This window comes from Carcharhinus amblyrhynchos, chromosome 11 (genome assembly GCF_965287045.1).
Source record: "Carcharhinus amblyrhynchos chromosome 11, sCarAmb.v2.hapA, whole genome shotgun sequence".
Taxonomy (NCBI): domain Eukaryota; kingdom Metazoa; phylum Chordata; class Chondrichthyes; order Carcharhiniformes; family Carcharhinidae; genus Carcharhinus; species Carcharhinus amblyrhynchos.
Window position 1 is genome coordinate 5,069,278 of NC_137334.1, and position 16,626 is coordinate 5,085,903.

The 16,626-nt window shown below is 40.8% G+C and overlaps 1 protein-coding gene across 1 annotated transcript in view; it reads right to left on the bottom strand.

Annotated features, from left to right (window-relative positions):
- Window positions 1–16,626, bottom strand: part of kcnh3 (potassium voltage-gated channel, subfamily H (eag-related), member 3) — a 547,160-nt gene that overhangs the window by 232,220 nt on the left and 298,314 nt on the right. The window contains exon 3 of the mRNA XM_080198480.1: window positions 5,388–5,522. Within this exon, the coding sequence (XP_080054606.1) occupies window positions 5,388–5,522 (135 nt within the window). The remainder of the gene's footprint in view (window positions 1–5,387; window positions 5,523–16,626) is intronic.

The window sequence follows — 16,626 nt, forward strand, 5'->3', positions numbered from 1 at the left end:
AGATGCTGGAAGAAGCCCTCGTAAGAACAGGACATGGCACTTGACTCACTGATCGACAGTTCTGATGCACCACAGTGAAAAACCACACCGACTTCCTTCAAACACAAACACGGGACATAGCCAACAGAGCGGAGAAGCTATGAATCTTCTTCGGAGCCTTTAACATGCCGTTAGTGAAAATGAACATCTCGCCAAGGCCATCCCCACATCCCCACTACTTGCCTTCAAACAACAGCACAACCTCAAACAGACCACTGTCCACAGCAAACTACCCAGCATTCAGGAGAACAGTGACCACGACACCACACAACCCTGTCACAGCAACCTCTGCAAGACATGCCGGATCATCGACACAGATGCCATATCACATGAGAACACCCTCCACCAGGTACACAGTACGTATTCATGCGACTCGGCCAACATTGTCTACCTGATATGCTACAGGAAAGGATGTGCCGAGGCATGGTATATTAGCAGGGCATGCAGACGCTATGACAACTCATGAATGGACACCACTCGACAATCACCAGGCAGGAGTGTTCCCTTCCTCTCGGGGAACACTTCAGCAGTTCAGGGCATTTCAGGTAGGTCAGACCAGTTAAGGACTGCACTGTCGCATGTGATTCTATATAGCATACTGTAGGCAGTGTTATTCTCTAGTCCCTTGTTAATCCTTGCTCTGTCAAGTACAATGGCATGCAGGCAAGTAATAAAACAGCCCCCTTCTCTAAAGGGAGTTATCCCCCCATTCAATGGAAATTACAATACAATATTTAATTGCTATCCCTTCTTCACCAACTCAAACTTCTCACTTTACAAATTCATACAGTCTTGAGCTTTGACAGATTTTCCATATCTTGATCTGTCAAGTATGGAGGAAAAGTATTACTCTGTGTTTCAGGTAATTGGTTATCTCCATTTGATTTAAATTTTGCTCTCCTTTGAGTTGCAGTTCTCTTTATTAGAACTTGTCTAGTACTTTGAACATTGTAGGCTTGTTCCATTTCTTCTGAGGGGAATGTGCACTCCGTTCATTCCTGGAGTACACAACTTTTTTTCCACGATGTCCACCATGTTCTTGCTGGACTATAGGTTTCACAAATGGAGCCTTCATGTCCACTTATTTCACAACTCAGCCAAACATTTATTTGCTGTTTAATTTGCAAATCAAACTTATGAATTGTTTCATTCAGTTCAATAATTTTCAGTACATCTGAGGCATCCAGTGCTTTTCGTTCTACTATTGCCTTGGACTTCAGTGTCTAATTTACATTTTCTGATCTTATTTCTGTCTTTTCTTCTTCTGTATACAACTTGGGAAGCCCTATGGCTTTTCCTTTCAATGCCTTTTCTTTTCCATTCAACTGCTCTTTCAGCTCTTCATCTGTTTCTTGTAGCTTTTGACTTCGACTTGGGACATGGAACATTGCTGCCAACTGGTTTGTCAGTTTGTTCAGAGCGACATTAAATTTATTTTGCTCTTCTTTTGTAATCTTTCAGTGGAACAAACTTTGACCTGAGGAATTCTGGTAGCGTGTGAAGGTCTTTCAACAGGTTTTCCTTTCCTTTGCAAAGCTTGCTTGCTTTATCTTGAGCTTTCCTGCAATTCAATAGAGTTTCTTCAAGTTTCTTCTGCTAGGCTTCCAATATACTGGTAAAGGAGGACTTCATTTATTCATGTTGCTGAATGATCATGCATTCCTTTTGCCTTTGATTTTGAAGGACAATCTGGAAGAGAGACACTGGCCTCTGAGGAATTATTTCAGAGGGGAACTTTCAGGTGATGGCATTCCCATACGTCTGCTGTCGTTGTCCTTCTAGGTGGTCGAGGTTGCAGGTTTGGAGGTTGCTGCCGTCAGAGTCTGGGTGAGTAGCTGTAAATAATCTTATATATAGTACATATTACTGCCACTATATATCAATGGTGGAAGAAATGAATGTTTTATTTGGTAGATAGACAAGAAGGTTGCATTGTCCTTGATGGTGTCAAATATCTCAAGTGTTCTTAGAACCACATTCATCTAGGTGAGGTGGTTAGATTTTTTCCTGTTGGAGATAGCCATTGTCTAGCATTATGCAATGCAAATGTTATTTCCCACTTATCAGCCAAAACCTGAATGTTCTCCATGTCTTGCTGCAGCATTGAACTTCTTAACACAACAATATTTTGAATAGCTTGAACATAACTAAGTTTGAGTTGCATAACAAATACTGGCCTTCTGTCAATGATTCCATCTTTGTAAAGCATTGAAAATAATTAAATTGGACAATAGTTATAACTTTCATGAACGTCAGAATTCAAGTAATTCAAATGCTGCCCAGCGATGCGGAAGGACGGGAACTTCATCATCCATGTTTTCTTGTTTGAAAATTCCTTTTTTTGTGGTTTGTTGTAGATTTAAAACTGTTTGATTGAAATAGTACTTCAATAAAAGCTTTATTATTCCTAACTTTGGTTGTCCTCCAAGTTTACTTTGCCTTGCGGGGTGGAGGGCAGTGGTATAGAATTTCAGTTGCTGAAAAGCCGTGTTACAAGTTGGCCTGTAATTGCCCAGAGTTTGAACAACTGATTAATTTGACTGGTCTTCATCTCTTGGTTCTGAGATGTCCAGGTTGGGATCCCCTGTCTTTATGGACTCCTCATTCAACCACAGTCCAACAACAGCTGTAATCTTAGGGCTCAGCTTTTTCCTTCACTCTATCATTACTACCAGGTTAGGTGACCAGTCTGATTCAATAAAGTACAGACTGGAAAACAGCACTAGGAATATCAAAAACTGAAGTATTAATGTGGTGAAGCTATAACAAAGGAGTAAGTACATATTATTTAAGGGAAGCAACATGCTATGGACAGAGCTAATCCCACAACCAACATATCAGGTAAAAGCCCTGAAATTTTGGTGGCACAGTTGTTGCACTGCTTCTCCACAGTACCTGTATTCAATTCCCGGCTTGGCTCACTGTCTGTGCGGAGTCTGCACATTCTCCCTGTGTCTGCATGGGGTTCCTCTGGGTGTTCCAGTTTCCTCCCACAGTCCAAGAGACGAGCTGGTCAGGTGAATTGGCCATGCTAAATTCTCCCTTAGTGTTTCTGAACAGGTGCCAGAGTGTGGCGATTCAGGGATTTTCATAGTAACTTTATTGCAGTGTTAATGTAAGTCTGCACGTGACACTAACAAATAAACTTTTAAACATCCATTCATGAACGGTGGTGGACAATAAAACAGCTAACCAGAGAAGTGGCGGAGGGGACAGAGAGGTGGTCCCACAAATATTTCCACCCTCACTGGTGATGTAGTCCAGCACATCAGTGCAAAAAAAAAAGTTGAATTATTTGCAAATATCTTTAGCTGAAAGTGCTCATTGGTAGATCCATCTTGTCTTCCTCTTGAACTCCCCAACATCACAGAGAGTCTTTACAGAATTTGATTTACTCCATGTGATATCAAGAAATGACTGAAGGCACTGTGTAGAACGAAAGCTATGGGCCCTGACAGAATCCTGGTGCTTGAGAACTAACTGCAAACCCTAGCCAAGCTGTTTCTGTGCAGCTACAGCACTGGCATCTATGCAGCAATATTGAAATTTGCCCTGTCTATAAAGAGTAGACATGTGGAGATGCTGGCATTGGACTGGGGTAAAACAGAAAGAAATCCCAGAACACCAGTTTAAAGTCCAAACAGGTTTATTTGTAGCAAAAGATGCAAGCTTTTGGGACAGCCTATCCCTTCGTCAGGTGGCTGGGAGAACGAAGGGACAGGCTGTCCTGAAAGCTTGCGTCTTTTGCTACAAATAAACCTGTTTGGACTTTAAACTGGTGTTCTGGGATTTCTTTCTATAAAAAGTAGAACCCACTCTAACCATTTCCTACCTCATCGGTCTATTCTCAATCATAAACAAAGTGAAGGAAGGTGTCATTGACAGTGCTATCAAGTGGAACTTACTCAGCAACAACCTGTATGCTGATGCTCAGTTTGGGTTTCACCAGGGCCACTGGCTCCTAACCTCATTACAGCCTTGATCCTAATATGCAGAGAAGAGCTGAATTCAAGAGGTGATGTATGAGAGGCTGTCCTTCACATCAGGTCAACATTTGACTGATTGTGGCATCATGATACTCTAGCAAAGTTGAAGTCAATGGAAATCAAGAGGAAAACTCTCCACTGTTTTGAGTCATACCTAGTTTAAAGGATGACTGTGGTTGATAGAATCCAATATTTTTAATTCTAGACATTGCTACATGAATTTTTCTGTATAATATCATAGCCCAACCATCTTCAACTGTGTCGTTAAATGGCCTTCCCTCCAATATAAGGTTGTAAGTAAGGATGGTCATTGATGATTACACATTTCTTCACTGAATCTCCCAATGTCAACATTCTGAGATTATCTCTGACCAGTAACTTAACTTGACCAACAGTATCAATAATGTGGCAACATCAGCATGTCTGTGGCCCTTCTTCAATATAGTACTACTTGGAATTTTTATGTCCACTCAAAAGGGGGATTTTATCTTGGTTTAACATCTTATCCAAAAGATTTTTAATTAGCTAGTTTGAGCAAGCAACAGGAATTATGAAACTGGAAGTGATTTTGAGCCTGTGCTCGCCATCTGCAGGAATGCCAGCAGGGACTCACGATCCAGTGAAGCTGAGAAGTTGCAAATCCTACCGGCGAGATTGCAACTTCCAATTCTCGTTGTCCTTACCAATGACATAATCAGGTTCACACCACAATGGGATTTTGTCCATTAGAAAGGGGAAGGGACTGAGGATGGGGCAGGGCCTGAAGAGGGGCCCATAACGGAGTGGTGCCATAACGAGGAGGCAGGAGAGATACTCTGCATTAGAGATTTTTTTTGGGGGTGGGGGGGGGGGGTGTGGTGTGGTGTGGTGTGGAGGAAATATCAGGGCCAGCGCTCAACTAGCCAAAAGGAGGGGGGAGGGAATTGGGGCCAGCAATCATCTGGAGGGTTGGGGTGATTGGGGCCAAGTGCCAACTTGCCACTGCCAGCCTGATACCCTATTGGGGCCTGAAGTGGGGTAGGGGTGGTGCTTTCAATTTAAGATGTAGGTGAGGACGAATTCCTTCTCTCAGAGAGTTTTAAATCTTTTGAATTCTCTACCTCAGAGAGGAGTGGAGGTTGTATTTTTGACACAGTGTGCATTGCTGTACGTTCAATTTAACCTCCTAATTCTTTAGATAGCAATGAATTAATAGTCATTAAAAATCTTGCTGGTATTAATTATTCTACACTAACCTGAGTTAAAGTCTAAAGAACCTTTAAATATATAAACCTGGTACACGAGGACAGTGAAGTACTTATTGTATTACACAGTCAGTATTTTGCAACTATGTCAGTATACCCTTGAGAAAACATTCTTTACCGAGATCTTTTGTGCTTTCTGGTGACAGCTTGTTCTTGCTATCAGTGATGTCCTTATGTGAAGCCAGGAAGAGTACAACCTCTCCTTTTTCATTCTTAATTGGGACAATGTCTAGCAGACACCAAAAGGATGCACCTGAAAATAAAGAGACAAGTATATTATTTGTAGAGAAGTATGACATTTAATCCTAAATCACTGTAATACTGGGTGTAACACTTTAAGTAATATCTATCAGGAAATGTGTGCCAAAAGCTCCTAATTTTTCTTCCCTCTATGGTGAATGAAGGAATTGTAGGCTTACACTTCTGTGTGCTGATTGCAGCAAAATTGTGGAATCATTTAGAAACAGAAAGAGACCTTTGATTGCTCTTTAGTGTGTACACAATAATCCATGACCATGAGCTGTTTCTGTTTAAAACATCTGACATATGTTATACACTCCATTCATTACACCAGACAATGCATACATATAATCTTAGCCTCTGCATGCTTCTGTCTGGGGGTGTCATTAAGTAATGCCATGTCCCTTCCTAGATAGCTAAACAATATTGGCAAATTTGTCCAAATCCAGATGAGCCCAAATGACAAAGGAAGAATTTATAGCTGAGATTGGTGTTCCATTCCAACAACCACTGCTCAGATGGATGGGTGATTTTTATTTTTCTAGCTGGAATACAGGTTGGCTTTGGTAGTTAAACCTCTTATTCCACTCCTATTGAGATGGAATTCTCTAGTGGTCAGCCTGGTAGCTGGCAGCAAAATTAAATAAAAGCATGAAAAGAATGCATTCGTAAAGGGAAGATGCCTTAGTAAGAAACAACAGCTGACATTTATATAGCACTTTTCATAGAATAAAACACACCAAGGAACTTTGCAGGAAAATCATCAGAAAAAATGTGACACTGAGCTGCATAGAGATCAAAAGCTTAGTCAGACTTGCTACTTGGCCAGGCCTTATCATGAAGGTGACCCTAAGTGCCACATGTTTTTATTGCATAATGCTAGTTGATGAAGGATAGATGCGGAACCAATCTTTACACATTTTATATTTATTTTAAATAATTATATATTACAAGTATATAACCCCTAGTCCACAACAACAGTTTTAATCTATTTTCATTATAAAGGGACTCAGGTGAATTACTAGTTAATGCCCACCACCTGAATACTACTGTGGCCAAATGGGCCATCTGAAATGGCGATTTGTAAAGCACTCTGGGACAACTGGGCAAAAACTGAAACGACAGGCTGCAGCCTAAAAGACAGAGATAAACAGGCTGCAACCCAGACGAGTGAATACACAAGATATGGGTCATCTCCAAGACAAAACAGACTTTCTGGTCAAACTGGATTGTTTACCAGATAGAAGGGTGCCGTAACCCCTTATTTGAGAGGGAGGTGTGACACCTACGTGCCCCCAAGCACCTGCAAGTCCTGATCGATTGATTGGCAATGGCCAAAAGGAGCGCCAAACTCAACAGGGTATAAAAGGTGCTGCACCACCAAGAATCTCTCTCTCTCTCTGACCCCACAAACAAACTACAACACTAGTGACCCATCACCAGCAACGACCAGCACGAGGAGAGCCACCGCAGCCGAGAAGGAAGGAAGACCAGAGTCAAAATGTTAGACCAGACCAAAGGACCAGACTACGCAGAGGACGACCAAGACCAGCGCACAGATAAAGGCCAATATCTGCTTGGGTACTTGCCAGTCACGCAAAGTTAAGTCAAGATCTTGTACTGGACTGGAATTCTTGTATTTTCTGCAAAGATAACTTATTGTTGGTTGGGTGGGTGATGATTGATTATATGTCAAAAATGTTGATTGAACCAACCAGACGTCTACTCATAGTTATTTGTCTACCATACAAGGGTTAAAACAGACTGTGCGGCAGGCACAACACAACTAAACATAATTAATATGCAGTTAACAAATTATCTTCTCTCTTAATAAAAATTAGACCTAATACGTACAACTATAACTCCTAATCAAATTAAAATAAAAGCTTTCATTATTGTCTACAAAGCGAGGTGCCCTTCCTCTAGGACTCCTGACAATTTCTTTGTACTCAAATTTATATTTGTAAAATAAGCCAGCAAGTTCAACATCACTCACATTTTTCACTGGATGCAAATTGTCTCACAACAAACAACTATTCACATAACATTCAATGGGTATACTAACTTCAGTATGTCCATTCCACAGAATCTCATTTAAAATATTTGACAAACAGAATCCACAGCCTCCACAAACAACTCGTATTTTAGCTGCTAACATGCTTTACTAACATACATACTAGCTGTTAACAGCCCTTTCTTCTTTTCTTACTTTTCCAAGCTAAAGGGTAACATTTTTAATTTTGGCCCATAAGAACTGTACTAGAAAACCGATCAGGAAGATTACTGTGTGAAGCATTACTAAAAATAAACAGTTTCATGTTCTCAGAGTCACCTAAGGATGGGAATTTATGTATGCATTTCTCCAAATTTAATTTTAATATTTTATTTGCCCTTAAAACATTCTCTACTTCAGGGTGTTTCAGTATGACACTTAACTCCAATATGTCAAAGCTAGCACTTGATCTAGCCTGAGTGCCTCGTCAGTTCAATTCACACATCAAACTTCGCAATTGTTCTGTAACTTCTTTCAATAAAACATTTTTGGTGTAATTGGCAAACTCTAGGGCAGTGTAACTAGTGGGAGCGGCACACTAAAGTTGTGCTGAGGAACCCACCCCATGGATGTTTCCAGGTAAAATTTATGCAGCAATTACCCGGGAAATGCAAACTTCCAATTGGCAATTGCGCTGCTATAGGAGCCAACCGAAAATGCGATTAAAATCGCAAACTTCTGATAGTTCAATATTAACAAGTGTTAATACTCAATTTACACAGTCCCAGATAATTAAATATTTAGTACATGAATAGAGTCCATTATAAATTAAGTCAATTGTTAATAAAGTTGAAAAAATTAAAACTACTTCCATCTTCTGGGTAACTGCAGTTTTCTGTGGTTCACTGTAACACTGACAGCAAAAAGAACTGCAGTAACAGTAAGTTTACCTTACTAACTCTACAGCTGTATGAAAACACTTGTGCTCTGCTTGAGGTCCCAGGGAAATCTGGCATGCTCTCACCACATGACATTAGACATGACTGTGTCATCATGTAGACACGATGATTCAGTCTACATCCTCCACAATTCGTTTGGGCCTTAGGTATTATGAGGTGTAACATGTGTGCAGTGAAAATTATACACAGATGATGTAGGTAAAGGACACCTGTGTGGCTGTTAGTGAGTCAAAGTACAGTAGTTTTATTACAAAAGCTTTTGGGAGAGACCTGGCACCTAACAGCGATTTACCAGGTTTCTCACTGAACACAAAGAACTGTGGGGGTATTTATACATCATGACTCTCAGCACCAGTCACAAAGCAAACCCTGGTATCAGTCAGGACTCGCAACGCTTCCAATTCCAGTCATGATGCAACCCCTGGCTTCAGCCAGGACCCACAGTTCGTCTGGCAGCTTCAGTCACGATGCAGACATCGGTACAGTCACAATCCACAGCTTTTCCAGCTGCTTTGGCAGCTTCTTCATTGAAGTAACTTGTGTGGTCGCGGCTTCCCAGCAGGAGACGTGTTAAATAGCTGTTATCACATTCTACCATCTGCAGCTGTTTAACTATACTTAGCTAGTACAAACAGGTAAGGTTAGCAATGTCTGTAAAATAATATTCACATTTAACTATCTGTCTTCATGGAAATGAATGTGAAAAAATGAAAGACATGAGCAAGTGAGGAAAACATGTAGTAATGCCAGGAACAGTATAAGCTTGAGGAGATCAGCCATGAGGAAGGATTATGTTTGTGATATATGCTAGGTACAAAATGCATTAAATTCATTAACCCTTTCCCTTCTTCATAGACATGTTGTAATAATTCTTGTTCATCAGTTAAGGGAAAAACACCAACACAATTATTTGCAGGTAAAGGCTATTCAGAGACTTGCAGCCTGTGGCAATCTTCTGAAACAGCCCTGCTTATCAGAATGATCCCCCACCCTGCTCGCCAACTGCTTTCTTGGGTCATGTGAACCTCATTCTATAGAGTGATCCTTAAAGGGGCAATTACCACATCACTCCTCCTCTAACTCCCTTTATACAAATGCAACACTCAATTTACACAGTCCCAGATAATTAAATATTTTGTACATGAATAGAGTCCATTATAAATTAAGTCCTTTGAGTGGTTTCTGATTCCAAGTGCAGTGAAGTAACTCCTCTGTCTGGGATGCTACCAGTAGAAACTACAATCAGAGGTGTCTCTTCAAGCAAAGGCATCTTAGTTCCATCTGTTTCTACAGGATCGTCAGGTATACCTGTAACAGGATGACCTGATACTTCAATGTTTGCGATAGTTAACAACATTCCCAGATGGCAGTATAGTTTCAGATGGCAGTACTGGCTGCTGGGGCAACTCTTGCTCTCTCAAATGGTTGAAGTGTTTTTGGACAACCTTTCCTTCTACATCCACTTGATAAGGCAGAGGTCCAGTTCTGGATACAATGACTCCAGGGACCCACATAAACCCTTCTAAAATTCACATAGCTTCATCCAGTGAAAAAGATGCAGCAGGCATTCTTGGGTGTGTTCGTATTTTTGAAAATATTTTTAAAATATGTTTAAAATTATATGTAGTGCACAGAAAGTGAAAGAAAGATTTATAAAAAAAATTTACAACTTTGTCATGACATACTAAAACTCCAGTAAAAAAGTACATTCATATATAACAAGGTGAATGTTAGCGTGTCTGGAATAAGTTTCATTTGGATTTTGCTATGCATTTTAAGCAGTGTTTATCCCAATTTTAAGAGTCTCCCTGATGCAGTGTTGATCCTTAGAAGTTTCTTGGTAAAATGAATTCTACATTTACAGTGGGAAATATGCAACGTGTCTAGTTTAAATGCTTTAGGAAAGTATACTCCTTAAGATGACATATGCAGATCCCCTATAAGCTGATGTGAACGCTCTGTATGATGGGTGTGACAGAATCCAGTGCAGATTGAAAATCTGAAGTCATGTTCCACCACTACAGCTACATTACATTTTTAGCTTGGTTTTTAACTCAAGTTCTTTTGAGGCTTCAATAAGAATCAGGCTACACGTAAAATGTACAATTTTTAAGTCCAAATCTCCATGACCCAAAATGTGAACTCTGCTCAATCTCATGCAATAACGTGTCCAAATCATGGTCCGAGAAGTTCTGACTTTGTTTCCATATTCTAAATTAAAACTTATAAGCATGTCACATGTGAAGTTATATAATGATATAATGTAGATTTAAATAGTAGTTTCACAGATTTAAAATAAATAGCAAAACCTATGTTTATTTATACATATCAAATAATATTCCTGTTCAAAGTAAAATTACAAATTACATTTTAAATGAGCCAATAACAACAGATTATTGTAACATTATATTCTGCACCCTCTCCTTTCCTTCTCAATGTACGGTATACTTTGTTTGTATAGCATGCAAGAAACAACACTTTTCACTGTATACTAATACATGTAACAACAATAAATTAAATCAAAATAAATCAAATCAAATTAATTGTTTAAAAGAAATAGCAAAAAAAAATACCTTATTTATAGCAGGAAATCTTTTAGATCTCTCACCTTAACTTTGAAGCTGCTGGACCTTAATGGGTATTCTCAATCTAGCCCCATTCTGAGGGGGCTTGATTAGAGTCCTCTTGTGCTGCACTAGGGCCTGTGCAAATTGTCCCGCTGAAGGCCAAAGGTTGCTGCTTCCGTCGGGAGTTTGAATGCAATTTTTCAGCACAGGCAAGTGGGCAAAAAGATCTTCTATCTTTGGTGGCTCATGGCAGCTAATTGCAAGCTATGGGCCTGTGACTTCAGGCTTTTGTGGGTGGAAAAATATTGCTGTTATTTCTCAATTGTGGTGTGCAATGTCAGAGACTTTACCTCGTATACTCCATCCACTTTGAATGTTCAGCGACAAGGAGTAAAAACATTGTGCCCATGAGTGGACCAACATAATTAATATGAACTCGTTCTCACAGCTTGCCAGGACACTCCCAATGGTGCAGTGGGGCTGAAGCAGATAACCTTACTGCGATTTGCACAGTGTTTGATTAGGCTCTCAATTTCAGCATCAATGCCAGGCCAGAAGACAAAACTCCTGGCAAGCATCCTGTCCTTAAATATAACCAGATGGGCACTATGTATTTTAGCCAGGAGCAACTCGCTTCCTGCTACTCTTGCTCCCCAAAGTATGATGCCATCTTGGCGACTCAATTCATCTTTTTGGAGAAAATTTGGTTTCATCTCTTCAGAAACTGGCTCATTATCCCAACCCATTAGTTATACTGTGCTTCACTTTGGACAGTAGTGGATCCCAACTAGTCCAGTACTTGATCTGTTTTGCCAACACTGGCAATGTGTCCAGGAAATTCAATGCCATGGCAATTTCCTGTGGTACTGGGAGAGTAAAGGTAGGAGACTAAGACAAAATGTGCGCTCCACACTGGTGCTTGAAGGGATATTCATAAACGAAGAAGATCAATGTTCATTGCTGAATTCTTGCCGATGCAGTTATCTTCTTTATAAAAATGCAAAGGCGATTTGTGACCAGAAAGTGATAAAGTATCTACCGTACAAATACTAGTGGAATTTCTTGACACCAAACATTATTGATAATTCTTCTTTCAATTTGCAAATAGCCTTCTTCAGCTTCCAACAGGGTTCATGAGACATACCTCATTGGCCTTTCAGGTCCATTATCCATTGCATGAGCCAACACCGCTCCATGGTATGGAGAGGTACAGTAAGAAGTCTCACAGCACCAAGTTAAAGTCCAACAGGTTTATTTGGAAGCAAACGCCATTAGCTTTCGGGACTCTGCCTCTTCGTCACCTGATTGCCTGAGGGCGTGCAGGGAAGTCAGCAATTCGGGCAGGGGGTCATAGAGGTCAGTGTTCGAGGGGGTGGTCAGAGAAGCCAGCGATCGGAGGGGCTTCAGGGAAGAAATCAGAGGCCAGTGATTGGGAGGCCGGTGGTGATGATGGGGTGGGGGTGGGGGTGTCAGTGCACATGCATCAATCTCCCCATTGACAGCTTGGCGCTTGCGCAGTGGCCCGCTCAGTATGCTGATGCCAGCCTCTTGGACAGGATTGGGCCCTATCCTACCTTGCTGGTGTTAATCCCCTGGCAAAATCCATCCCACTAAGTACAACCAATAAATGGGTGTGAAAATCTCCCATTTTCCCACCCATTGGGCATTTAAATTGTTTTGGGGAAAAACACCCCACATAACTTTACGGAATCTAACTTTTTTGTCAAAAAATCTTGGACTAACTAAGGTGTACTTTCTTGAACAGATATATTACATTATTTCTATTCCATGAGACATTTGCATCCTGTTCTAGTTTACCCAAATTCTCACTTTCACCATCATTTATAAAGACAAATTGTTTATTCCATATTCCTGACAGACCTTCAGCCGCTACAATTAGCTTTCCCCCCTCTTCCTTGAGCAGTCCATTCCTCTCTATTCTTTTATATTTATTTGTTAAAGACTTGTTTGCTACTTGTCTTTTTTTATTTTTGTCACATACAAATACTTGTATCATTTTCTGTTTATTTTGCTCTTCACCTCCTCACTGCTGGTTTATTCCAGTTTACTATCCTTTCTGCACAGTTAGTTTGGAACCAATCACATACCTTATGAACTGTACTTTTTGCTACTCCAGTACCCTTACTTTTGATTCGGCATTATCCTTTTCTATTCTTACATCGAACCGAACTACGTTCTGGTCACAATTTCTCAACTATTCTCTTACTCTCACATCGATGATTTGTTCTACTGCGTTTCACAGAATTAAGTGAATACATTTATTTTGATGGCAGATAATTTGAGATTTTAGTCATGAAACTTCTCAATGAGATTGGGGTAGAATCTCACTTACAACAACATTAACTTGGGATGTGCAAAATTGTCCAAGATATACTCTGTTCATTTTTTATTCTGGTGCCATATCAAAAGCCCAAGCATTGAAAATCTCTATTGTGGTTGAGTGGTAAGCCACTATTTAGGTTAATTAAAAGTATGGGTGGACAGTTTGGAATGATTTAAAAACTGACATCATCTGGCAGTGCACTGAAAATATACAAAACAGTAAAACAATAGGCAGAAATTGATTTTCTAGGAATACTGTGGGAAACAATCAGAATAATTGTTTAGGAACAAAAATAGAAAATGCTTGGATAATTACTAGACAGCATTTGAAAGAGAAAGTTGGGTTACTACTCTAGATAGGATCCTTTAATGAAGCTGCACTGAAAAAAAATACCATGAGAAACATTATTGTCTGCACATTCCTCCCGGTGATGGTGTTTTATAAATGCATTCTACTGTATTTCAAAAGAGATTTTAACCTCTCTTATAAAGATCATTGTTAAAATGATAGAGTAATTTTAGAGTATTGTGCCACAGGGTTGTATGTTAATTTTAGCAACAAAAGTCTTCAGGGATCATTTTTATTTTCCTTTCAGATACAGTGCACTTCCAGCATCTTCAGCTTTTACTTTAAACCTGTAGTGTCTAGAAATTTTATTTTTCTTCTGTAATAGTTCTGGCTGACTTAATCACTGTAAACAGATACTGTCGAAGATTAAACAGAACTGATTATTGGATAAAATGAGCTGACCATATTTCAGTCATTGACTGATTATTGAAGTAGATAATGAAGTGTTACTTGATTGATTTTTGTTCTGGGAGAAGATCATTATTAATTCTTGAAGTCTTGGTGATTATAACCTTCAGTATTAGAAACAGGTTTCTTCCCAAGACAGATTCTTTGTGCTGCGTTTCAGAGTGCAGAACAGACTTTTTCAGATAAAAGAGCATTATACGTTTGGAGTAGAAATCAGTGTTTCTTTCAAAGGAAAGACAGTTGTAAACTGAAAAAACAGAAGAGGAAATTCTTTTGCACTGTTAGGTTTGACACAAGGTATTTATTTACACATTTAACTAAAATGCGAGGATCTTAAGTCCATTCTCTGAAATTAACATGTTTTGTGATTGGTGCTATGATGCTTTCTGACTCCATATTTCTTCATCAACATTGAATTTTTTAGCTGGTGGAAAAGAGTGTGGTTAAGTTAGGGAGATTAATACCTTGTTGACTTTGAATAGTTTGGGTCATCCTGAGGACATGAAATTCATTTTCTGAATGTAAGTTGATATTTTCCTACAATTTTTCCCTCTGTTTTTAGCTTAAACAGGTGATATAGTGCAAGACATTGCCATATTTGAATAGCCTCCACTTAGAAACCAATGGGCTGAGACCTGCATAAAGTAAGTGCATAGGAGAATGTATGAGTAAGTGCAGTGTTGGCAGATGGAGGAATGTTGGCCAGGCCACCTGGATAGCTTTCTGCTTTTCTCCAATATATCTAATTATAAAATGATGGGGGAAAAATCTACAAATACTGGCTACCCAAAACTTCCGGAACCACTCAGCAGGTTATATGAATAGTTAACCACTGATACAATATCCAGACTATTATGCTCCCCCCCGCAGTGGGTTCTGATGCAGGGGAGAGCCTTAAGTTGCATGGACGGGATTCCCTCTGGGATCCCACCTGCCCCAAACTGGTTGCAGTTTTATGCCAATGTGGGCTGGGCCTCCCAGAAGGAAAACACAGTTCGGACCAGCATTCTTATTCTCCAATTTCACTGGTGTTCCATAGAATCATAGAAACCCTACAGTGCAGAAAGAGGTCATCGAGTCTGCACCGATCACAATCCCACCCGGGCCCAACCCCCATATCCCTACATATTTACCCGCCAATCCATCTAATCTCAGGACACTAAGTGGCAATTTTAGCATGGCCAATCAACTTAACCTACACATCTTTGGACTTTTAAACGTATTGGGTTAGGGACCTGAAAATTATCCCATCATCCCAGCCAGGGAGTGGGTTTGCACTTACAGGGAGCGATTTTACAAAAAATTTGAAGTATAAGACAAGCATGAAAATGGAAGAGTATCAGATCTGTTTTTTCGGTGAGTCCAAATCTGCTATCTTATGCACTAAGTGCATCAAAAAACCTTAAAAACCATTTTTCGCCTGCAGGAGGACGTAATCACCTGAACACTGGCTCACAGCAGCAAAGGGTGCTATGGCACATGCGCAGGTCCCTCTTCTTTGAGAGCAGAGAGACCTGTCACTCAGCCTCTGCTTCTTTCAGCCAGCTTCCATGGCCTAAACATGGCACTCCTCCAGCTACCACAGCCTCTCGTGAACCCCCGCCGAGACAGTTTGACTCCCATGCCCCCCACCCCAACCTGGACTGATCGACTCCTGCAACTGCCCTCACCCAGAACAATCCCCCCTCCCTCCGACCACTAATTGCAACTGCAGCAGTCCTCCATCCCTCACCCCACCACCAATCAGCCTCCCCTGATCTGGCCCCACCCCCAGACAGCCGTGCCCCCTTGTGCACTTGCCCTATTGACACTGCCCAGTGTGTGGTGGGCAGTGTCAGACTGTCTGGTGGGCAATGTCAGGGTGCAAGGCCGACACTGCCAAAGGGAAACCAACCCCTTCTGTTGAGTCTTGGGAGGCTTCAATGGCCTCCAGTTCTACTGGTGAGGCCATTATGTCTGGTCCCTGTTGCTGGGCACCAGCTCCTTCTTGAGGGAGAGAACCTCTCCCGGCAAGGCCACAGAGACGTGAGCCCAGACGATAGTGTCCCGGACTTGCATATTACTTTTAAATTATACCAACGTTGAATATAAATAATTTATTCAGCCTAATGCCAGAAATGGGCATGTGGCTGATCATGCTGGATATCTTTGTGCTAGTAAGATCGCGAGAAGTGAGAAATCGGGTGCGAACTGGATTTTTTGGCTCTCTCATGATCTTACTGGCTGGTTCTGCCCATCAGCCAAAGGGGCATGATGGGAAAATCACCCTATAGTCTCTGGAATGTGAAGTCTCTAAATTGTTTATAAGACCGTGGGATGATCTTGAGCCCACACTCACCATCCACGGGTATGGTGGTAGGGGGTCAAGATTTGACAAAACCCCAGAAGTCACCTAATTTTGCCTGCCCCTCACTGGTGACATAATCAATATTGGGGAGCCCCTGAAACCTCTGTGGTGGGCTGGGGGAGAGGTCCTTCTTTGCTCTGCTCAGGATGCC